This window comes from Diospyros lotus, chromosome 14, assembly GCF_014633365.1.
Source record: "Diospyros lotus cultivar Yz01 chromosome 14, ASM1463336v1, whole genome shotgun sequence".
NCBI classification, from domain to species: Eukaryota; Viridiplantae; Streptophyta; class Magnoliopsida; order Ericales; family Ebenaceae; genus Diospyros; species Diospyros lotus.
In genome coordinates, this window is record NC_068351.1 from 6865823 (window position 1) to 6890589 (window position 24767).

The 24767-nt window shown below is 36.8% G+C and overlaps 3 protein-coding genes across 3 annotated transcripts in view; all 3 read left to right on the plus strand.

The window, feature by feature from the left end:
- The window catches only part of LOC127789912 (protein RRP6-like 2), a 39369-nt gene extending 38294 nt beyond the window's left edge, over positions 1–1075 (plus strand). Inside the window, exon 14 of the mRNA XM_052319002.1 lies at positions 38–1075. Coding sequence (XP_052174962.1) covers positions 38–766 — 729 coding nt within the window. The 3' untranslated portion in view covers positions 767–1075. The remainder of the gene's footprint in view (positions 1–37) is intronic.
- Positions 1076–2865: 1790 nt separating this feature from the next.
- On the plus strand, positions 2866–18952 carry LOC127790801 (membrin-11-like). Its single transcript, XM_052320491.1, has 4 exons — positions 2866–3211; positions 17873–17993; positions 18079–18228; positions 18510–18952. Exons 1-4 carry the CDS (start codon positions 2940–2942, stop codon positions 18669–18671), a joined length of 705 nt encoding a protein of 234 aa, XP_052176451.1. The 5' UTR covers positions 2866–2939; the 3' UTR covers positions 18672–18952.
- A 3150-nt stretch (positions 18953–22102) lies between these two features.
- Positions 22103–24476, plus strand: LOC127789678 (plant cysteine oxidase 1-like). Its single transcript, XM_052318626.1, has 5 exons — positions 22103–22612; positions 23070–23191; positions 23554–23710; positions 23805–24008; positions 24185–24476. The coding sequence occupies exons 1-5, from the start codon at positions 22414–22416 to the stop codon at positions 24316–24318; spliced, it is 816 nt and encodes a 271-aa protein (XP_052174586.1). The 5' UTR covers positions 22103–22413; the 3' UTR covers positions 24319–24476.
- The last annotated feature ends 291 nt before the right edge of the window (positions 24477–24767 follow it).

Sequence of the window (24767 nt, forward strand, 5' to 3'; positions counted from 1 at the left end):
ACATGTTACTATAAAAAATTATTGGCTTTTGTCATAGGAAAAGGAAGCAATGAAGCTGGAGCAGATACAATCTTCAGTAAGCTTTCCATTCCATTCATTCTCCGGGATGGATGAACAGTTGCAACCGCCTGTGGAAGGTATGCGCCACGACTTTCCTCCAGCTGTCCAAGGTGGAGTGTCCAACTTAGGAGATGTTATACTGCTAGACTTTCCTCCAGCTGTCCAAGGTGGAGTGTCCAACTTAGGAGATGTTATACTGCTAGACGACAATGCATGTGTTGAGGGAACATCGTCTGGTGAACCCACAAGGGAACAGTTGGACCACAACGAAGAACACATTGAAGGTTCTGATTTCGAAATGGCTGAGGGAGATGAGGCCATGTCTCTCACTGACTTATCCTCCAGCTTCCAAAGGTGTTTCCAGTCAACCAGCCAAGCAAGAAAGCTCAAACAAGCCGGAACGTCCAAAGATCCTGAAGGGCTTTTGCAGTTGAAGCCATTCGACTATGAAGGTGCAAGGAGGCAGATCAAATTCGGGGAGGGATCAAGGGCAGAACCTAAGGAAAAGGGTGACGAAGGCCATGCTGATAGGAGTAGGGTTGATCCAGTGGATAGGGCAAGTAGTGCAGCTACGAGCGCTGGTGACTCTCAGTCTCAGTCTCAGTCTCAGTCTCGTAGGGATGATGAAGGTACTAGAAACTTGGCGCAGGGTAGAAGGCGCCAGGCCTTCCCAGCGAGTGGGAACCGAAGTGCGACTTTCCGTTGAGTGGAGGGAGGCGGGGGGCATGGGTAAATCTGAGAAGAAGGTTGGGTTTCCGAGTAATGGTAGATGAGAAGAGAAACAAGGGAATATAACAGAAATGAACCGAAATGCTTTTGAACTTGCTTTCCAGTTTATATGACTAGTAAAATGAATGTGAACCGTGGCTTGTGCTTGTGCTTGTGCTTGCAGTAGTTAACTGCTGCTGCTAATGGTATAATAGTAGTTGCTTTTATATATCGTGTTAAGTAGTCATCTTAATAATGCCTTTGCTGAGTAGTATGGTTGAAATGGGTTGGTGTTGGGTCTGCTTCACTTTGTCAATCTGCATTTCATGGTTTCTAAAATTTTGGGAAGAAAATAATAAATGCCATTCGACTATTCGACCTTTTTTTTTTTTTAATTTTTCTTAGTAAATACGTTTCTCGATTGTTTTTTTATGTACTATATTTGTGTTTTCAAATTTCAAAAGTTATAATTTTTTTATAATTTAAAAATAAATTTTGATTAAATTACGGATTGATTAACATTCGTAGCTCTTTGAAAATAAATTAGATTTTATTTGGATATAAAAATTGATTATGTTAATGAATATATTTTTTTTTTTCTCTTTTGAGTTTAGAGTTGGTTTGGTATTTTTATTTTAATTGATTTGTAAAGGTAGAATTGTATGTAATTGTTTAAGATTAATTGAGATATTTTGTCAATTTTTTATATGTAAATCTAATTTTTGGCAAAAAATTGTATCAAATGAAGGTGTCACTTGAAAATAAATTCATAAGGACTAAGTGTTAAAGGGTGAACAAAATTTCGATTTAATCAAAATAATTAAATTGAATTGATCAAAATTATCGGGTCAATTCGGTACAAGCTAAGGTCTATTCAATTTAGTTTTCAAGTTTGATAATTTTAGTTATTTTGATTAGATTTGATCTTTATATTAAAAAAAATCAAAATAAGTGAACTTATCGAAATTGTTAATCAACATCATTTTTGACTTGAAATTCGATAGAACAAAAGAAAAAAGGAATAATAGAATAATCGAATAGACCATTTCACCTTTCTTGGGCTTTTCTCTGCAATTTGATATGAGTCTCCCGTATTAATCCCGACCTTTTAGACCTTTTGTTTTCTCTTTATTTCGATCGATGATCTGCAACCAATCCACCATTCCCTTTACTATTTTCTCCAACTAGCGACCTACAATCGATCACGACATTTCATTTTTCTCTTTGCTCAAATCAATGACTAATCCTTCATTTTTCTCTTTACTCTAATCGATAATTGACTTTTTTTTTTTTTCTTTCTTCGACCATCATCTGTCATGCCCATTGTCATTGTTGACTGTCATCTTCTTTATCTTTTTTCATTCTTTGTGTTTCTCATTTATAACTCAACATTGACGAACTCTCATCTACAAATTATCTTTTTTGTCCGCATTTGGCTTTAACATTCAAACAACGGTGAGAGTTTTTTTTTTTTTTTTCAATTGGCTCAATTTTTTTTTCATATTTGTTATTTTTTTATTTTTAGTTTGTTCTATTTGAATATTTATTCGATCAATTTGGTTCGATTTTTTTACATAATTTTGGTCTATTCAATTTCAACATTTCGATCGATTCGATAATTGTATTGACCAAATACTTATCCCTATTTAAATGTAAATAAATTATTTTTGTTTTTAACTTAATAAATTTACTTGGTTCCAAAATTTTTATAGTGAAAAACTCCTCAAAATTATCAATACACTTTTCAAACCTTATAAAGTATTGGTAAAATATATATCTAAAAAATTTATCTTATGATTTAAGTATTTAAAATTATTTATTATAGTTGTTTTTTTTTATACTTAAAACTTGTAAAATAGTTGTATTTTAATTTATAACTTTTACCAACACTTTATTTATCTTTTAGTGTATTGGCTATTTTAATAAAGTTTTTTTTTTCAAATTTTATATATTAGATAAGTTCTATTAAATTAAAAAAATGTCTTAATTATATTTCTATACCAAATTTGAAATTTAATGGAAAATAAATGCTGAGCTGATCGTATGTTTATGTAATTATCTTTTATTTGTTGATCTCATTTGGGTCGCATATAATAATCAGAATTCATAACCGGGAGGAGGAAGCAAATGCAAAACTTGTCGCCTGAAACTGCCATTTCCTCGCTCTCAAAATGGCGACGGCGACGGCGACGGCAACGGAAGGCGGAGGACGGACGTTGTCAGAGGTGTATCAGAGCTCGAAGAGACTACTGCTCAGGACCAGGGACGCCCTCGAAAGGCTCGAGCGCCTCGAATTCTCTTCGTCTTCAGGCGCCGGCGTGGACTCGCCCGAGCTCTCCTTTGCCGTCAAGCGTGACATCACTCAGATCCAGTCCCTCTGCGCCGAGATGGATCGACTCTGGCGCTCCGTCCCTGCCAAATCCCAGCGTGATCTCTGGAAAAGGTTTTTCTTCTGTTTCTTTATCTACGCGTCGATATATTGTCCGATTCCTAATGTTTCATCGGTACAATCGATTGGATTTCGCTTTGTGAACTCGAATGAATTCCAATTTTAATTTGGAATCGGTCCCTAATTGCATTCTCCCGAGTTGTTGCTTCTTTTTGCTGGTTTTGATTGATAGTTTTTTTCTAGTCCAGCTCTTCTTGTTCGAACTTGAATCTCCTTGTTATCTGGATTCTTTTGATTAATAGGATTTTGATGTACCTAGTTGTTTCAATTTCTATTTTCGGTACTACTATAGTTCTTTTCATCGGATCAAACACCTTATCTGATTAGATATTGTTCTGAATCACGGAGAAGACCACAAAAAGAGAAAAATATTAGCAGTCACTCATACATGTGGCTCTGATACCTGGTTGCTACTGCTTCACTTGTTCATCCATAATGATTTCATATGTTCTTGTTATGTTTGAAACTTGGGGTTGGTACTCTTTGTCTCTGCTATGTGGAGCACAAATTGCTTGGATACCGGAATGTGGTATCTAATGTTCTAAAATATGATTAGTGGATTGGAGTTGGACATGTATTGATATACATATTGCAATAAGATAAACTATCAAGGAAATTTTCTTTTAAATTATAAGTTATCTGATAAAATAGACATTGTATTTTTTCCTTTTGCCCTCAAATTAGTATTTGAAAACAACTAGTAGGAGAGGCCAATTCTTTACATTAATTCTGCTAGTACTTTTTCCTAGCCTATTTCATATTATTTGGTTTTTCCCTCCTAATCCTAGGGAAAGATTTATGGAATAAAAAACCTTTGGGATTGTCTGGATTGCTTCCCTTTCTGGAAAGAAACTGTATTGTGTTTGTTGCATGGCGCTAAACCATGCAAATTCACTGCTTTTGTGGCTTCTCCCATGCTATTGGTTTGCTTTCATACAAATTGATGAGCTGAGATAAATCTTCATTCCTCTTTATGGAAGAGCTAACTATAGTAGATAAACCTTTCACAAGCAAAGACCATTTTCTGGGGGCCAACTTCAATAAAATTGACATGCTCATATGAGACCTCTATAAAATTTCCTATGGTAAAACGATCCAATAAAAATGCCAAAGCGACACCCTAGGATTGGTCTGGTGGTAAGGAGACGTAGTGGTCCTCTCTGCCCTGAGGTATCAAACAAAACTTCCATGAGATAAACCCACACACAAAATTTCTATGCACTTGCTTATCACACGTGATTTGTGAGCTAGTGCACATGTCCAATGTGTATACCATGGCTACGAGTTTCCTCTGTTATTTAGAAGAAAAAAAAAAAAAAGAACTGCTAAACTGGCATAGAATTTGTGGTAAATGCGTACATGAAGAGCAAGGAAAAAGAAGCAACACGTAAATCACTGGACAGAAAGTAGACAGGTTAAGAACAACAATATGAAGAGCCAAGCTACAGTAGCTCTTTTAGGATAATGGATCAATAGCTTTGGAATTATGGCTTTACCCATTAGAAACCTGTAAAATTGCTCAGATAATACTTCCAACTCTTTCCTACCCATTATTTTGTAGATAATCCCACTTCCCATACATAGATGCCAATAGGAACATAAGAGCTACGGTAGTCCTTTTAGAAAATGGATCATTATCAATAGCTTTGGAACTCTTGTTTTATCCATTAGAAACCTTCTAAATTGCTCAGATAATGCTTCAACTCTTTCCCTACCCACTATTTCATAGATAATCCCACTCCTATAGGGACGTGCCAATAGGAACATAAGTTGCATCAGTCAAATAGGATTCCTTAAATGAACGCACTTCTCCCTTCACCTTTTTACACTCCTACCCTCTAGATTACTAGAACTATAGTGATCCTTAAATGCTTTTTCATACTTGGAATTGTCAGGATCCTAGGTTTCGAATCTAGGGTTCTGAGTTGACAATCGTGGAAGAAGGAAACAGAGAGAGATGAGATAAATTAAGGAAAAAACAGAGGGAAACAAAGAATGGTCAATTCATTCATTTTGCCTTAGTACAAGGTGGTAAAGCCTTTTATATGACTATCCTTAGCAGTTAATTGGTTACATTTGTAACTGATTCTACTAACAGTTTATAACAGTTGTAGTGGTTTGTTGCCAACTATTGTAACTGTAATAATTGCAGTTGAAACAACTTCAATTGCTTTTTGCTATCTTCTATCTCCTAATTTTGCTCAGGAATATTAACCTCCTTTGTTTTCTGAGTTCTATTCTTTTTCAATCTCCTTTAAATATTTGTACCCTTTAAACTTCTCTAAGCACTACAAAGACCATGGAAGCTTTAGTTTCTATGATTATTGTGGCAGATTGAATTAAAATGAGATGAGTAGAATAGATGCCCTATTTGTAATAGCCCACTCTCTCTTGCGTGTTATTGAACCAAAAATTGGGGGTTTTTTTGAAATAAAAAAATTAATTCAACTTCCATTGTTAAATTAACTCCTTCCCCCTTGGCTCCTCTAGTAAATCCCTTAACACATTTTCTTTTGGTTAAGTAAGTTAACTCAATGATCACTAGAGAACCTCACCTTAATCCAATTGAAAATGCAACCATGTATTCTAAATCATGATTAAGGATGATAATAAGTGTTTTAACACATTTAAACATGTTTAGATTAGTGATATCGTCATTTTCCAGTATATTCAAGTTGTTTTTGACCCAGCCTTGAGCTTAAGAGACCCACCGATTTTTCTTTGTTATGGTTGCCTCCTAACGTCCTACTGAAATTGATCTTTTAAAATATATAGACCAATGTGAAATTTGGTGAAAATTTTCCAGAGGTTAGAAGATCCATAATTCAACCTTGAGTAAAAATATCATCCTGAAAAGAAACCATTTGACCCTTCTAAAAATTGTACATATTTGACTGCTCCCGGTTTTGTTACTGCTGTGATGCACTTTTGTCTTTTGAGTATTTGACTGATCAAATCCATACATTTTCATGCGAATAATATTCCACTAGAGAGCTTATTCATTAGGCTACAGCATATTTAAAATTCTGTTAATTATATAAGGTTTCAACCTTCCTAAATTAGACTTAAAGTCGGCTGTTCCTGTGGATTGACTACACTGTGCAGTCATAGTAAACCCACCATATCTTTTTGCACACAACTTGAGTTATTGTTAAACAAATTTTCCTAGAAACCAGACTTCCAGAGGTATTGTGTGCAATTTTCTCATATTCTTACACTTCTTCCACTGGTTAGTAAATTATTGAAGTGGACTGTTGTGCAATGGTGTGTCATCCCTAGTTTCTTGGACAAGTCTTTACAAAGAAATTCATAATTAATTCTAGAAAAATTATTTTTAGATGATTCTTGCACCCATAATTTGTCAAGATGTTATAACTTGGGAGCACTGGCAACCTTTAAACACACCCAAGAAACCAATCAAACACCACTCAACACACTCACGACTCACCTGCCAACAAACCACAATACATCAGATAATAAAGAACAGAATTTGAAGGCATAAAACAGAATAAGAAAGAAACATCAAACCACATGAGACGCAACCTTTTATCCCCGTTCAAGCCAATTGAATTGGCTCTACATCCAGGAGTCCAACACCCTTAATCGAGCAGCCTTTATTCAGTAGAAATTGATCGGTACAAAACCCAAGCTCTCATACAATCCTCTCGCTTAAGTACAATCCCTCATACCTTCGGATAATTTCCAGCTACACTTAACTAAACCTGCAACTCTCATTAGAATTATCTTCCTCCTCAAGGGGTTTTCCTAATGGTTAACTTTTCCTAACATCAATATGATTGATATACTCCATGGTGTGACTAAATTCTAAGCCAAGTGGACTACCCATTTGTCTGTTTCAACTCCTCCTACCTAGACTTTTCTTTAGGGTTCCTGCTGCATACAAAATGCAATATATATACCCTAAATTCATAACTATTCATCTAGGCACACTCCACCATAAACCAAATCCATACATGATGTTATTCCTTAATCTCAAAGGTTTCATCCTGTCACGGAACCATGCCAAATTTTGCTGCGGATTTATTTTTCTTGCTATGTTTCTTTAATTGCTTGCTATGTTTCTTTATTATTCCATAGAATTCTCTTTTATTCCAGCTGCTAGTTAGTTAGAAGGAATATCCAGCTGTAAAGGTGTTTGGGATAGGACAAAATAGTTGGTTATGGGAGCTGCAATCTGCTGTGGCAACCCCCTAGGATAGCTATATAAGCCCAAACTGCTCCTGAGAATGGTTATCGAGAATCAATTAACAAATTCCAGATTTTACTCCCGGCATTCTCTCTATCTCCCAACTATTCTCTCCCTCAATCTTCTTCTTCTTTCTAAACCTTTCTCTTCTACTACCATTCCCTAGTCAATCCTAACCCATCTCGGGCGGAAGTCGACAACAGTCTTAGCGATTGTGACACATCCTTTTACACAGCATCGCAACACAGTGAACTTCACCCGGATTGGCCTTTCCACTGCTAGACTTTATTCCTAGCTCCCCAAAACCGGCCTTTTAGGTTTTATCACTGTTCTTCCTCTAATGTCTACTTCAAACAAACAAGACTGCTCGAATTTTCTTTTAATTTTCCTCTATCTACCTACAGTCTACCAAAATATGCTTAAGATTAGGGTAACCTAGGCTGCCTTAAGCTGTCCAAACCCTATTCCAATCTCTATGCCTTAGTAACACTCTCCTACACTGATCTGAACACTCAGCTACACCTTGAGAGTTCTATTTGGAGAAAATACCAATGAAGCTGCCTCTCAATATACTAGGCATACCATTGGAATACTCACAGCTTCCACATGCACTCAATTTTAACCCTTTTGGACTCTTCTAATCTTATATCTTACCTAAGAAATTACTATCATACCTAGAGAGACCTTCTGAGCAACCATTCCTTGCTTAACTTTCCCTCTAGCCTCTTATCCCTTGGCTACACTATAAGATCACTTTCCCCTTAGTTTCCACATGGATAATTAGCTGTTCGTGATGCCTATTTGATCCAAAGTTAAGCCTTTATGAGCTGTCATACCTGATGGCCATTTGCCTAGCCTTTCTCCCTAGGTTTTTCCATCTCCAGCATTTCCTTAACTTACAAATAGACACTTACACAACACTCCACCCATTTAACCTAAGGGATCTTCCACCTAAGTCCAAGATTCTCCCCAAATTTACATGGCTTCATGCCATTTATTTGGACAAGAGTGCATCACCTCTTCTTATACAAGAGGTTCCATTTTTTGGCCTATTCCTTAGCACTCAAACCAGAGCCTAAGCATCCTTCAAACCCAAGATTCCATACCTCACTAATATTTTCTTGTGGTTCTATCTATTCCTCATCCGAGGCAACACTCTAAACATTCTACTCCCTTGCTCATTATCAGCTTGATGATTCTATTTCCTTTTCCTTGCTTAGTCTGGTCTTTGATCAACAATGGCTACACCATACAAGATAACACTTGCACACACCATTTCCCCTCACTGTTCACAAGGTCCCTCACTGCAAGAGCCAAAACTATCTTAAACACTAGTTTCCTCCCTCTCACAATCCAGCCCAAGCTTACATAATGAATATGACCAATTTTTTTTTTTTTTTCAGATTTCCCTATTGCTATACCCTGGTTCATAGGCTAGTTTCGGACATTCCCAAAGGATTCTCCTTGCTGTTTTTCTTTACATAGCATTCCAGATTCCATCCCTTGCCCTTAGCATCAGCTAATTTCATGTCCTATTGGTAGAGTTTTCCCTCATAGGTAAGTTCCCTTAGCTTTAGACAACCTAGGCATACCTATTCTACAACTCCACAGCACCTAACCCTTCACACCAGAAGCAATTCCAGCAAGATTATATTCAAGTCCAGCAAGGTTGTATATGCTTGGGAATTCTTAGGGACACACCATCTCCACTAGGTTCACTTCACCTAGCTCCACCATGAGCCAAGGCCTAGATAAGTTCTCCTAGATCCTAGAAGCTGATCTGTAATGGGATTTTGACATATAAAAGGTTTGATTTGGAGATTCTACTTTGGTGGCCTTACCAAACAACATGGTTCCTATTCCCTTACACCTGCAAAATTTCCCCCTCCTAATATCCCTAGCCTTAGATACTTTTCTTAGACCTTACTCACCGAAGTGAGTCATCCTCAAAGAATGCCCTTGCCTAATTTATCATAGGCTTTTTTTAGTGGCTACAGCTTATCCACATAAAAAAATGCAAGCCTGCACCACATAACCTCCATTCTTGAGGGTTGCTACCATCTCTCTAAGAGATCTTTGCAACTCTTAGGATTCCAATTCTCCTTAATAGGAGAAATCCTTTACCATCTAATTCTTCCCAAGGACATTAGGCTTTCTTTTAAATTAAGAACATATTTTTACAACTTCTAATATTCTGGAACAGCTCCATCATGCATCCTATTCTCACGTCTCCAATTCCCTTGACCTTAATTGTTGCCTAGACAAACCATTTCCCCCTCCACCATGACTCTAAAGGTAAATACCTATTTCTTATGAGAAGTGCATCCTAAACCTAGTGCCTATGCTACTTTTCTTGCATACCTAGAAAAAACTATAGGACATCTGCACTCTCATAGCCAAAACCACACATGGTGCTTGAGCATTCGGGGCTGGTTCTATCTTGGAATTCTTTCTTCCTATTTGGGCAGTCCTTCTTCATATGCCCTTCTTCATGGCAATGAAAACATTTAACCACTCTCTTGCCATTCCTAGACTTAGACCGAGACCTACCATTTAACCTAGGGTCTCTTTTTCCTGTTCTAGAGTTCACTGCCAAAGCTTTTATGGCAGATTTTTGGAACTCTACCTTGTGTTGCAAATCCTTGGAATTCAAAGCTCCTATCACATCAACTAGGGTCAGCTTATCTCTTCCATGTTTCAAGATATCCACAAAGGTCTCATAGGACTTAGGAAGATAGTGCAATAAGACCAATGCCTTATCCTCATCTTCATACCTGATATTTATATTCTCAAGATCCAAACACAGTTTATTAAAACTATCCATATGGTCTTGCAACCTTTGACCCTCACTCATCTTGAAAGAAAAAAATTGTGTTTTCAAGTACAGCCAGTTAGAGAAGGTTTTAGTCATGTAGAGTGTATCTAACCTATTCCAAAGATCCTCCGCGGTTGTCATATTTGACACCTTCCATAAGACTTTGTCTCCTAGGCTTAGAATATGGGTGTTAAAGGCTCTTTTGTTGGTTTCTATCCTTCTATCCCTATTTTTCTTTTTTTGGACTTCAGTTAGGGTTTCGGGCATAGGCTTTTCAACCTCTAGGGCATCCTCCAGTCCAAGACTTCCAAAAAGAGCTCTCATCTTCATCTTCCATAGGCCAAAATCATTTTGACCATCAAATTTCTCAACATCATACTGTGCGGCAGAGGCTATAGAAGCCATTCCTGTGGGTATGTGATGAGATTCTAAGTTCTTGATGGTTCTTGATGAGAGACCCGACTCTGATACCAATTTGTTATAACTTGGGAGCACTGACAGCCTTTAAACACACCTAAGAAACCAATCAAACACCACTCTAACACACTCACAATTCACCGGCCAACAAACCACAACACATCAGATAATAAAGAACAGAATTTGAAGGCATAAAACAGAACAAGAAAGAAACATCAAACCACATGAGACGCAACCTTTTATCCTAGTTCAAGCCAATTGAATTGGCTCTACATCCAGTAGTCCAACACCCTCAATCGAGTAGCCTTTATTCAATAGAAATTGATTAGTATAAAACCCAAGCTCTCATACAATCCTATCGCTCAAGTACAATCCCTCATTCACTCCAAGAAAGCCCAAGAACTCATACACAAGCCTCACTTTCTCTAGAACATGTACTCATAATAGCAACCGAGAGCTTAAAAGAATATTAGAATCTCTCTCGACTGTTGCATTGCCCTCTGATTTATAGAAGAGGCGAAACCCTCATATAACTAATCAAATATGGGATATTACAGTTAGACCCCCAAAGATACAACAATTACACTTTGAGAAATAAAACTCTTAACTACCTAAAATAAATCCAGCCGATAAATCTTCAAAGCTTGCACTGATCTCCTATCATCTATCTCGAGGCAAACACAACACAAGACATTCTAGTTTCTAAAATAAATATTCTCTTGAGCATAAATGTAGACCAATGTCCCTTTTTGGACCAAAACAGAAAGTAAGATAGCGATACCTCATTTCCAAGTTATGAAAGAATAACTTCACCACACCTTCTAACATTCCGACATCTATAAACCACCTCAAATGGTTCATTTTACAATGACCTACTTTTACATCCAAAAAGCTTTCCAACCTACTAGTGGTTCTCATAAGTTTCAACTGCATGGGCAACCGAATCAAAATACACGAGGTAATTTTACACACAAGCTCACAAGGGAAGTCATACATAGGCATACATTCTTGACTCAGCATAATTATGTGATGAGCACAAGCATTGTCCTTGACATCTTGGTGACCTATGGAGGGTATCCTTTAAAACCTTGACCAACATGACCAGCTTGCAAGATTGGTACCAGGTGCAGCCCACCAATTCACTCATGGCAAGGATGTACCACTTTCCATAGCACCATGTTAACCCTATGACCATAGCAATCTGCATGCAAATATCCATTTCTTTTATATACAAGTTTTCAAGAATCATAAGTCCATCCATTCCATGCTTTGATGCACATATAAGCAACAATAAAATTTATCATGCAATGTGAGTTGGAGATTGACAATGAACCCTCACCTTGTCTTGTTTGAAGGAAAATTGCTTGATTCCCCTAGCTCTCTCTTCACCTCTCCTCTCTCCTTCCTCTTCAATCTCTCACTAACTTCTCTCTTTCTTCCAAGGGTGGAAGACCACCCATTTGTTCCTTACATACATACATATATATATATATATATATAGACTCCAATGTTGCCCTCATTTTCCATATTGGGAAAACCAATCAAATTGGAAAATTTAGAATTTATTAAAGGGCTTCTATTTTTGTGTAAATATACCTTTATTTCAAAATTTGAGACACTACAGTACCATGAGAAGAGGTTTGGCTGCAGGCCTCTCTGACTAATACAATTTTAGAAGAGAGGACTCTTCCACTTTTTGGGGGGCAGGCCCCTGCTTGCTCCAAGCAGGGGTGGCTTGCTTGCAGCTGGTCCCTGCTGAGCAGCAGGGGCCAGGCGCTGGCCATACACCAGGCATGGCCAATTAGGGCCCTATTTTACTCTCTTTTTCTTTTCTTTTCCATTTCTTTTTCTTTTCTTTTCTATTTCATTTTCATTTTTTATATACACACAATATATATATTTAATACGCCCTTGCCTTAGTTAAATTTCACTCTCTCCCAACTTAACTAAATTCATAATTAATTCACTAAATCTAATTAATCTTTCAAGTCCACTATTTTTCTATAGCTTGCACCAACACCAGTTAATTTTTATCTCAAGTCCGATCTACTTAATTAATGCAAATCAATTATCACTGGATCAAAATTTCTCTTGGTATCTAATGAAAATATTTGGGTGTTACACTATTCAAACATGAATCTCACCATATATTTGAACTTGTCACTAAAAGCATGAGACTATTACAGTTTGCTGCATTTCAAAATGAATGGTGAAAGTCTAGTAATGACAAGCCATATTCATTTTCATACAGTTTGATGCAGCCTAACTGAAAAAACACTCTCAAGAAATATGTTTATTAATATTAAGAGTGATTTAGGTAATCTTGTGCATTTTTTTTCCTCCTTGAACTTTAAGATCTTTGAATGATCTAGTTTTGGTGATGTTGAATTACCATGCCTGTTAGCTTTATAGATTATCTATGCTGTGTTTTTTTGGATTTCTTGAAGTCTATATAGGACTCATAGTGTGTAAATTTGAATTAGATTCAACGAATGAAAGATGTTAAGAGGGTGAGCCTTGATAGCAAGGGTAAGGTTGCTCCTTTGTGCCAGGAGGTTAGGGGGTTCGGGTTGTGGGAACAACCTCTTTTCCAAAAGAGAATCCCCCCCCCCCCCCCCCCCCCCCCCAAAAAAAAAAAAAAAAAAAATCCCAGGAGAATTTTTGGAACAATGTCTCATCTCATTCTATCCCTTTTTCTTTGGAAAAGTGAAAACTTAACATTCTTGGTAACTTTGGTTCGTTTTTAGTTTTGTGTTTAATTTTTTGTACTTCTTCTTTCTCTGCATTTATACTCTTGAATTGTTGGAACTTGATGATCCTATTGACAAGTTGCCAACAACTCCCATTGGAATTGACATCATCTTAGCAACTCACCAGATAGGTCACCAAGATTCTAACAACTAAGGCTATGGGCAGCAAGACGGTAGGGATCAGAGAGAAAACAATAACATACAAAGCCTTTATTTCACTAATTGGGGTTGGCTGCATGAATTGTAGCTCTCCAATCATCTCTATTTATGGCCTTATCTCCTGTGAGGCCCTTACAATAGATATGATATCTAAGTGTCTTCCACCAAGTTTTTCTTGGTCTTCTTGTACCTTTTTGACAAAATACTTGTCCCATTATTTTCACTCTCCTCACAAGAGCCTTTATTGGTTTTTTTTCTTATATAACCAAACTATCTTAATCGTGTCTCATGCAATGGAGATGAAAATGAAAACAAAGAAGAAATGAAAAATGTGAAAATATTTTTTTTCTTGTTTTCATTTTTTGAAAAGGCAAACGTGCAATCAAACCCTACTATCTATTTTCATTTGAAGAAAATGAGAATAAAAACAGAAAACTGAAAATGAAAAGCCTATCAAATGGGCCTAAAGTGATTCTTGTTGTTACAAGTCTTAAATTTAGTGTTGTCTCTATTTTGTTGGGAATCTTAGAAGTTCAGTTGTAGAATTTTGATATTCTAGCTTACCACATTAGTTAAGGCTTGCTTATTCTTTCCAGGGGATACATACATCATAGATGTACTGAAATTGTTAAATTCTAAACATTTCCCAAATGGAGAGAAACATGGGTTATGCCCCATTCCATGTAGTGGCAGTTACACCTATACAGTGTTATCTGCAGAAATCACAAATGAAGAGAATTCAAGAATTAAGCCCTTTAGACATGAGGCCTATAAAAGTTAAATTGTAGGAATTCTTTGTCTAACATCTCTTGTCTATGTGTTCTCTTTCTTTCTTTCTTTAATCTCACCCATCACAAACTCATAAAACAAATTGCCATAATTATGTGGCCATCTTCATAAATCCTCATGGGGGCATACTAGCTTAAATATCTAATTAATGTTTGACTTGAGCACATTTTATGCACAGATATGAACTGGTTTGGTCCATGAAATGGAAATGATAGAATACTAACCAAGGAGGAGAGTAATGAGTTATGATATAGTGAGAAAAGTCAAAGTAGGAGGCAAAGGTTAGAGATGTAAAAAACTAGACATGAAAAACATGAGATCCAATGATGGCCTCAGGATCACCGATAGGGAGTCGGTGACCAGCTCCAGAATTGGAGGAAGAAAGAGAGACATAAGAGAGATTGAGAGAAGGTATCAGAGACAATGAAAAGAGGAAGGCTAACTGCTAGCTATAAACAGCTAAAGCTAACTGAAGTCAACAGTCAGCTTAACTGATGACTAAAAACTTAAGGCCTTGCTCCTCTGCTTCTCTCCCTCTGTCATACCCTGATCTTGCATTTTCCCATTGAATCACTTGGTAGGCACTTAGCTTCAGCTATTTTCTTATCTTTTCTCTCAGCTACTGTTGTCATAGTTCACGTCCACTTTTTTCTTCCTGCTACCTAGTGGCCATTCTAGATGCCTTCTTGGGATTCCTCTCCCTGCTTCCTCTTCCTTTGGCACAACAATACTTTCTTTTTCCTTTCCAGCTTTACTGACCTCAGCACCTTTTCTTCTGGTGGTGATCTCCTTATAAGCAGCCTCCTTTTCAGCAGTCTCCAGTATCCTATCATTGCCCTCATCTTCACAAATAAAAAAAAAAAAAATATTACCCTCAAGGTTTAACTCTGGATGCATAGCAGCAAATTGCAAGTAATCCTCCCAAGTAGCCTCTTCTAAGGACAGTCCTTCCCACCGCAACAATACTAGTCTCTTTTCCTTTTTACTATGTAACACTTGTCGAGTGCTAAGATTAGCCAGAGATCTGACCAAAGAGTTTGTTGTCACAACTAGAGGGAGGTAAAGGTTGAAGGAAAGGTGGCAATAGGTCTTTCTAAAGGATTTAATCACGACATGTGAAAAATTGAGTGTATCTGGCACCCTTCAGGCATCTTTACCCTTCAAAATCTGATAAGGTCGTCTATAATACTTTGGACTGAGCTTGTGAGAATATTTGTGAGCTATGAAATGCTGCCTATATGGTTGTAGTTTGACCCACACCCAATCTCCTGCCTCATTGTGAACCTCCTGCCTGTGCTTGTTTTGTTGTCTTTTAGTCCTCACCTGAGCTTCCTGAGCGACTGAGGTTTCTGGAGCTGCATCCTTGAGAGCATCCAAGTTGTTAAGTTTGTTGTTCAGACAATGAGGAACCTGCTTGATCTGGGTATGACTCTGAAGGTTGACCTGCTTTCCTTTCCATCGAAATTCCATATTTAGTGCCTTTTAGTCCGTGAGCATAGGCCCCCATTTCTCAAACCGCTGAATACCAAAAATGACTTCTGCCCCTTTGATAGGTAGCACAAATAAATCAAGGGAAAATGAAGTGTGGGTTGCAGCTGTAAAGGACCATGAATGCTCCTTTTACCACAAATTAGATGATCCCCATTTCCAGTGAACACCTTAATGATGGGCACTCAATCACAAGACCATGTTTCTGAGTAATCCTTAATTGCAAGAAATTGTGGGTACTCCCATTGTTCATTAGCACCTGGGTGGGTTTTCCTACACCTCTGCCAGTGAGCCTAATTGTTTAAGGATTCACCTGCCCCTCCAAAATATGGTAACTGATTTCTGGCAGTTTAGCATGCCACTCTTCCAAATCCCGTTCATTTTCTTCTTCTGCCATTAGAATTAGAAACCGACTCTTGCTCTTATGTCAGGGTGCATACTTCTCATCACAGTTATAAGAGGCTTTTGTCTCTGCTCTGCTTGAACTCTGTTGTGACAATCTTTTGGTGGGAATAATGTTTGATTCTGTGATTCATTTGCTTGAGGGTTGAAAATAGGTCTTGAAGGTGGTTGAGGGCCAAGAATGAGAGGTCTGGCAGTAGGCTTTTGTGACCAGTTCTTGGTGGCTCTCAGTTTATTCTCATCAGTGGATCATGTGCATCAAATCTTGGGAATTCCTACCCAATTAATCTGGAATCTGGGAATTGGTCTCCCAGGAATTAGGAGTTTGATGTGATTTAAGGGAAGAGAGAAGCTTTCTTGTAGCTGAACCTGAATATTCAACATCCTTGCTTCAGTTGTTTATTGTTTTTGCTGTTGTTTCTTGTTTTTTCTGTCGTTTTTGCTGCTGATTGAACCTTGTTTGCCACTATCACCGTAATGTTTTCCTCTCAATAGTTATTTTTCTCCCAACGAACCCACCATCATTAACCTCAGGATCACTGATAGGGAGCCAGTGAGCAGATCCAAAATTGGGGGAAAATAGAGATAAAAGAGTGATTGAGAGAAGGATGAGAGACAATGAAAAGAGAAAAATAATTCTGATATTTCATTGAGAATTAATACAATCGAATACTCTTCTTTTATGCACCTTCCAAGTAACAACTACCCTCGCAGCTTAGCTTAATCGATGGCTAATAACTTTAGCCTTTTCTCCCCTGCTTCTCTCTCTCTCTCTCTGTGCCATACCCTGCTCTGCTCTGTCATTGGCCCTTTGAATCGCTCTGCAGTCACTCAGCTTCAGCTAATTTCTTTGGGAGATTCTATGCTGGACCCGGCGTCTCCTGCATCTCTCCAACGACTCCTCTGTCCGGCGTCTCCTGTGTCTACTCCGACGTCTCCTCTCTCAGTCCAGCGTCTCCTGCATCTTTCTGGCGTCTCCTTGTCTCCTCTGGTGTCTCTTTAAAATTTTTATTGTAATTAAATATATATTTATTAAAAATTTGACATTATTTTTACTTTCTAATATTCTTTATATTCTCAGTTTTTAATAACTTAAAATATAACCAAAACTTATTTAATGGTGATTTAAAATTAAAATCTTGACTCTTTATCATGATGAAACCTTCTCAATTAACAATTTTAGAACAAAATTTTAAATTTATATATTATTTATGTGTATATTTATAAGTGTTTAAGATCATTTTATAATCTTTTTTATTTATAATAACTCAATAAAACACATTAGTATATGTTAAAACCGTAGAAGCCAGAGAGAGAACACGTCGGAGACACCGGAGGAGACAAGGAGACGCTGGACAGAGAGAGGATACGCCGGAGGAGACGAGGAGATGCCAGAGAGGGAGAGAGGAGACGCCGGACAGAGAGAGGAGTCGCCAGCGTCTCCGCGTCTCTCTTTATATATATAGATATATAGATATACATATATAGATAGATATATATAGATATACCAGGTCCAGCATAGAATCTCCCATTTTCTTTTCTTTCAGTTAACTGTTTTTACTTTATTCATTCACAATTGATGGCTTATGATTGTTGGTTGATGCAATTATATGCACTTGTTGACACAGGAAAGTTGAACAAGTAACTGAAGAGACCGACTCCTTGAGAGAGAGCCTGGACAAGTACTTCTTACGACATCAGAGACGGACACAAGAAGCCAACGAGAGGGCAGAACTGCTGGGAAGAGCTGTCAGTGATTGTTTGTTATAGTCAATAATCTCTTTTATTTTTGTTGGTATTTTGCTTCTCATTACTTTTTATCTTTCAAGTTCAGAATGGGGAATCGTCTTTGGTATTGAAAATCTTCGACGACGAAGCACAAGCAATGCAGTCTGCTCGTAACTCGTCCAAAATGCTGGAAGAATCTTATGCGACTGGAGTCGCCATTCTTGCCCAGTATGGCGGCCAGAGGGAACGATTGAAGGTATAGTAGGGAAAGCATTTACAAAACATGTTTTAACTTTTCTTTTCATCATCTATGAGAAGCCACCGGCGCTATTCTTCAAGATTTGGGTACATATACACCAAGTAAACTCAATCACGAACCAAGCACCCATATCAGGTCACATAGGAAAGCGTTTGAACCTTGTTTTTCTTTTTTTCTTTCTTTGGTATGAAATGTGAGCCTTAGTTAAGCGATAGTTTTAACTTTTTACCGCCGGCCGACCCTGGCGTAATATTAGCTTTTATACTGGTTGGTTGCAGAGAGCGCAACGGAAGGCACTGGATGTGCTTAACACGGTGGGGCTATCGAACTCGGTGCTAAGGCTGATAGAGAAGCGGCATCGTGTTGATAAATGGATAAAATACGCGGGCATGGTTTTGACAGTCGTCGTGCTCATCGCCTTCTGGAGGTGGACACGGTGATTCTCACTCTCTTTCTGTAACGTGTACTGTTTTAAACAAAAAAGGCAAATTAGGAACGACGATGAGTTTGTATTATCCTCATAATTAGAATCACAAAAAGGGGAAAAGAAAAATCGATCCATCTCACTCCCTGCAATTCAATGGGCGCCTCTTGGAGGAACTACTTTACATGCTCTAGGTCTTTGGGCCACCTGCAGGGCTAGATCCAATTGCTGAGGCTTAGGTGTGTGTTTTTCAACATGAAGATATTTGTGAGAGTCTATTTCAACCCTTTTCCTGTTTGGCATTTATCTTTTTCGTAAGGGTATTTTGGATTAAGTTGATTTAGATTTTATATAAATTTCAATTTAGCCTAATTACGATTTAGTTTAAAATTGAATTTGTTCAACGTATTAAATTTGGGTTAGATTAAGTTAGGTTTTGATTTCAAAGTTCATAAAATCATATGAAAATTTTCTAACCAAAACTTATAGCACACTAAAATATTAAGGTGTATAAAATTAATTTTAACTTATGTATTGGTGAAACAAAGCGATTATAAGTAAAATAAACGAGTACAAAAGCATATTGAGAAATAACATATTTCATTAATAGAACTTTTCAAGTCAATAATTGACCGCTGATCCTTATCACAGTATTATTTATATAAGTTGGGTTAAACTATTTGGGGCCCAAGGTTCGCAGACATTCAGTTTGATTTTAATCGATTTTTTTTAAAAAAAATAACAATAGAACCTAACTAAAAAAAATTAAAATTCAACCGAATTAAAAAAGTTTGAGTCAAATCGATTTAAACGCTTTGATTTAGATTAATTCTTTATTTCAAGAGCACCCCCTTAATAAAAATTACAAAAGTAAGAAACTTAAAATTGATATTAGCATCTAAGAATGAGACCCAAGTAACCTTTCAATTATTACAAAAATGTTGCCTAGAGTGGGTATCCTTGTCTCACAAAAAATTTCTTTAAAAATTTAAAAAAGAAGATTGTCTCAACACGGGCATACTAGGAGTGAGACTAGGGTGGATTTACATTTACACATGAGCAGCCCGGGTAGCTCGTAATAATAAATTAATTTTAAAAAAATTATAATTTATCTCAAAGTCTGTAATGTATAATTTTATATTTTTAAAAAAAAATCAGTCATCCTTAACATAAATTTTTGGATTCACCCCATTCTCTCCACGGATATTATTTAAGTAAATATTATGTTATTTAATACTGATAATATAATAATTTTAATTTTAAAAATATTTTTTTCTTGATTGAAAAATTCATCTCAATCGAGTACACGTGGCACGAGGATTCTGGCAGAAGACCGCGTGGCAGCATGGGCAAACTGCTAGTGTATCGACGGAGCAACGCACCCGTATACGTGTGACTGTGGGCACTCGCACAACCCACTTCCTGCACGCTGCTACCACGTGCATGGTCCTCACCCCTTTGTGTTCCCAGCCGAATTGACTAAACTACCCCCACTCCTCCAATTTGATATTCATAATAACCATTAATACCATCATTATAATTTATTATGCTTATAATTGTAAAATACTTTATTTATTAGCGTTAAGACATATTTTTGACTTCACTGTTTCGAGTTCAGACTTCATGACCAATTCAATATTTCATTAATAATAGTGGAGACAGTTGAGATAAGAAATAGTCAACTCTCTATTTATTAGTTTAAAATTTTAGATAAAGTACTAATTAACAATTCAACATATTATTTAGTGCGGAAACTTCATATTCTTGTCAAGATTACAAACAATTTTGTTTGTTGTATTTTTAAGGCTTAACAAATACTACGCTCATCAATAGTTAAAAAATATATATAATATTTAATTTTTTATGTGAAAAACGTTAAGATTTTGTATTTAAATTATTAAAAATTATTTTTTTAAATTTTTATCTTTATAAAATATTAACGTGTATATGAATTAATCAAGGGAATGTTATGTTAGTAAGGCACTAAAATTAGATTTAATATATATATATATATATATGACATTTGATCCCTTAATAATTAAAAATTTTAACATTTAATCTTTGATATAGAAAAAAAAATAAAATTTGATAAAAAAATATAAAAATTTCATAAAAAATCTTTAAAATATTCAAAAACAGGATCTTAATTTCATAAAAAAATAAAAATAATAAAAAACCTAAATTTAATAAAAAAACCTAAAAAAATTCAAAAAAATTGATGGGGCTTATTTTGTCATTTCTTGTTTAAGACCTCGTTGATAGTTTGTGAACAAAATTTATGAATTCAATTTTTTTTATTATTTTTCATTTGAATTCTTATCATCACAGTTTCCATTAGGTTTTTTTATGAAATTAGGTATTTCTTTAAATATTTTTAGGTCTTTTTTATGAAATTTTAGGCCTCTTTCAAATATTTTTAGGTATTTTTTTGTGATTTTTTAAAGTCTTTTTATGAAATTTAATTTTTTTTATTAAATTTGATCTTTTTTTCATATTAGAAATAAAATGTTAAATTTTTTAATTATTAAAAAATTAAATATCATATTTATGTATTAAATTTAATTTAATATGTATCGGCATTCTATGTTGGGTAAATAACGACTCTATTTAAATTATAATTTTAAATTAAATAACTATATTATATAAAATACATGATTAATGAATAATGAGCTTTTATTTTTCACTATGAATACATTAAAATTACAGTACACAGATTAAAGGTAAAATATGGGAAAGAAAAACAGGAAACCAATTTGATGCTGAGTCATGAGAGTGATACAACCCGCATACGTAACTTGAAAAGCACGTCGTCGTTTAAGGCGATGGATACACGGAAACAAAAATATCTGTTGACTTTGTGCTTTTGTAAAACCATCGGTGGTCGGTCGGACCCATCAACAAACCCACCACTGTATATATTGCTAATGGCTGTCTGTACCCAAAATCAAAATTTCACTTGGAAAATCAAAAACCATTAAAAAAATCTCAATAAAATTGCTGTAAATGATGGATAAGCCACAACGTTACGTAGCATCGCAAGAGGTGAGGTTTTATATTATTTTAGCCATGTCTGGTGTACCCCCAGATTATATATTAATAATCTCATAAATTAAAAATATGAAATTGTCACATAGTTTAAGGGGATAGAATTTCGCAACAGGTGTACTGTAAAAAAAGCAAAAAGAAAAAGAGGACTTTTTCTGTCCATTTTAATTTGTATGCTTCGATTAAGAGAAAGCGGACGCAGGAGGGAATTAGTCCGAGGAAACAGTGGTTTCACTTCACGTCAACTGATTAGCAACAGCTGGAAGGGGCAAAGGCGTCAATTCGCCAATACCGCATGCTATAGTCTCGAAACCAGGGACGGTTAATTGGCAGTTTGGATTTCAATCTTGGGGCGGGAATTGAGGTGAATTCTCCATTCTGACCTCCCTCCTATTCCCCTCTCTCTCCCCACTAATCCTCCTTCAATGGCCCCTGGTTTTCAACCGGTTTCCCCCTTATATATCACCACTACTCTCCTTTCCCTTTCTCATCACCGCCTTCTGATTTTCCACGCCTTTTCCTAGCGATCCAAACGCTTCTCTCGTATCTCAACCAACCAACGCGCAGTTCTTCGGATCGTTTCTGCTTGCTTTTCGGCTGCCTACACGGATTTACTGGCTGGATTTTGGAGTTTATCGGATGTGATTTGGATATTCCGGCACTAATCTGCGATTGGAATCGTAATTTGGGGAGATTTGTGGAGTCGATCGACGATGCTGGAGCACAGGAGAGACACGGTAGGGTATGTCCATAAGATCGTTAGGAAGAAGAAGTTCAAGCGAAAGATGAAGCGCCGGACGCCGGACGGTTCGGTAACGTTGCAACGGCTGTACATGTCGTGCCGAGAGGTGTTTAAAGGCCCCGGCACTGTTCCTTCCCCCGCTGATGTGCAGAAGCTGTGCCACATTCTTGGTAATTAAGTCTTCAAGATTTGCATTTCTAATGTTTCCTTTCTAGTTCATTATCATTCTCTGCAAATTTATAAGATCTAAATTTATGCACCACACCAAGGCTTTGGTCGGGTACATGAATTCTAGGGAGAAACCAAAGTTGCCTTGTCCCTTAGCGAAGTGGAATTTGATGTTTGAATCTTACTTAGCAAAATAAAAAAAAAAAAGTGTAATTTGATGGCTATTGTGATGCTGCAGTTCGTTTTGGGAAAATAATTAGGTAGACCACCAGGTGCATAGGTGGGTTTCGTGTGTTTAATTGTATGTTTCCTCTAATGGCATCAAAAGGCCCTTGAATTTTACAGAGCTGCAACTCCATTTTAATCTGATGCCAAAGAACTTGGAAGTTGGAGTTGAGTATTGTTGTCTTCTTGATGGAATATGGCCTTTAAATAACCAGTGTTTTGATCATACTGTAGATGGTGTGGTGCCAGAAGATTTCGGGCTAAGCAGGGATTTGCAGTTCTTCCAGACCAAAGCTGCTGTGAAAGGGCATCCAAGAGTCGCAGAAGCAACCATATACTCTTGCAAGAACTTTTCGGTAAGATTCAACTGTTCATATCACCCGCAGTTTTATTGTAATATTCTGACCAGTTAGTGAATGCTGAAGCTGAACATCTTATTTCAAGCGTCTTGCTCTCCCTCTCATTATGCATTCCACTGAATTTGAGCAACGCCGTTTGTTATTTAACATGTTGAATTCGCTGTTATTCCTCTTCTCATGCATATTTGATTTATACTCAGAATTAGGGTAAAGATAATTAAGGTCGATCCAGTACGTACTCAGGCATGACATAAATTATAAGAACGTGAAATAGAAATCATTGGCAGTAGAATTCAATTGTAGTGGGATAAAGAGTGACTTAAACTGTGTCATTGATCCGCTTTAAGTGGCCTCTGCAGTTGTGCTTATTCTTCCTCCCGGCCTCTGGTGTCATTCCTCTCCATAACCACCCAGGAATGACTGTTTTCAGCAAGCTTCTGCTCGGAACCATGCACATTAAAGCGTACGATTGGGCAGATCCTCTCAGTTCAGACCTCGCTGAGTCCACCTCAAAACGTGAGTCCATCTCTCCCTCTGTGTGTATTGCAAAACCGATCGATCAGGAAAATTTGTCACTCGGGTCTCTGATCCAAGTAAGTTGGTTTTGCAGCTAACCTAGCGAGGTTGAAAGCCGACAGCATCTTCACAGCGCCATGCAACTCTTCTGTATTGTATCCGACATCAGGAGGCAACATCCATGAGTTCACAGCTATAACGCCCTGTGCGGTGCTGGATGTTCTTGGACCTCCATATTCTGGAGAGGATGGTCGAGATTGCTCGTTCTACAGAGACACTCCCTGCTTGGATTTACCGAGTAAGCAAAAAAACACTCACTCCTCCCTCCTGCCACCCCAGCTTTGTCTTGCATACACGATCCCTGAAATGTTCATCTCGCTACTGTTCCATAGACCTCTGATTCACCTTACTTATCAGACTTTGAGGTTTCTGGTTTTGTGGGCGTGTTGTTGACACTTGAACCTCGTGTTGCAGATGGAGGAGAAAGGACGATGGCCAAGGAAGAAGGTGAACGTTACGGATGGCTAGAAGAGATTGAGATGCCGGAGGAAGCCCGTATGGACAGCATACCTTATTTAGGGCCACAAATTATTGAGACTGGCCGCTAGCTACAACCAGAGGCATAATACCTTAATTACATCTGAAACATTCTGTATCTCACTTTTTTTTTTCTTCATTTTGTTTGTTGCCTTTTTACGTGTGAATCCAAGCATGAATGTAAATGAAACGCGATCTTTGATAGTGTTTACAAGTTGAAGTTTTGATACTTTGGTTGAAAAAATGGGAGTCTTCGTGCTGCCAAGTCTTTCTGGAGTTTACATTAACAGGAAAGTAGGCCATGTTCTCATCTTCTCTTTAGCTAATTTTTAATTTTTTAAAATAATAAAAACACGTTTATTTCATACTTTTAAAAATAAAAAAAAATTATAAAGAATCATTATAAACACATTTAAAATTTTTAAAATACAAAAAACGCTATGGATAAAAAAAAATACAAAAATACAATTTCAACAATTTTAAAATAAATATTCAAAATATAAAACTAAAAATAAATTTA

Excerpts from the sequence above, each read along its gene's own strand:
- LOC127790801 (XM_052320491.1), top strand. The coding sequence starts at position 2,940 with ATGGCGACGGCGACGGCGACGGCAACGGAAGGCGGAGGACGGACGTTG. Across the intron at positions 17,994-18,078 it reads CAGAACTGCTGGGAAGAGCT|AATGGGGAATCGTCTTTGGT; the intron begins GTCAGTGATTGT and ends TTTCAAGTTCAG. Across the intron at positions 18,229-18,509 it reads GCCAGAGGGAACGATTGAAG|AGAGCGCAACGGAAGGCACT; the intron begins GTATAGTAGGGA and ends GGTTGGTTGCAG.
- LOC127789678 (XM_052318626.1), top strand. The coding sequence starts at position 22,414 with ATGCTGGAGCACAGGAGAGACACGGTAGGGTATGTCCATAAGATCGTT. Across the intron at positions 22,613-23,069 it reads GAAGCTGTGCCACATTCTTG|ATGGTGTGGTGCCAGAAGAT; the intron begins GTAATTAAGTCT and ends ATCATACTGTAG. Across the intron at positions 23,192-23,553 it reads ACTCTTGCAAGAACTTTTCG|TTGTGCTTATTCTTCCTCCC; the intron begins GTAAGATTCAAC and ends TGGCCTCTGCAG.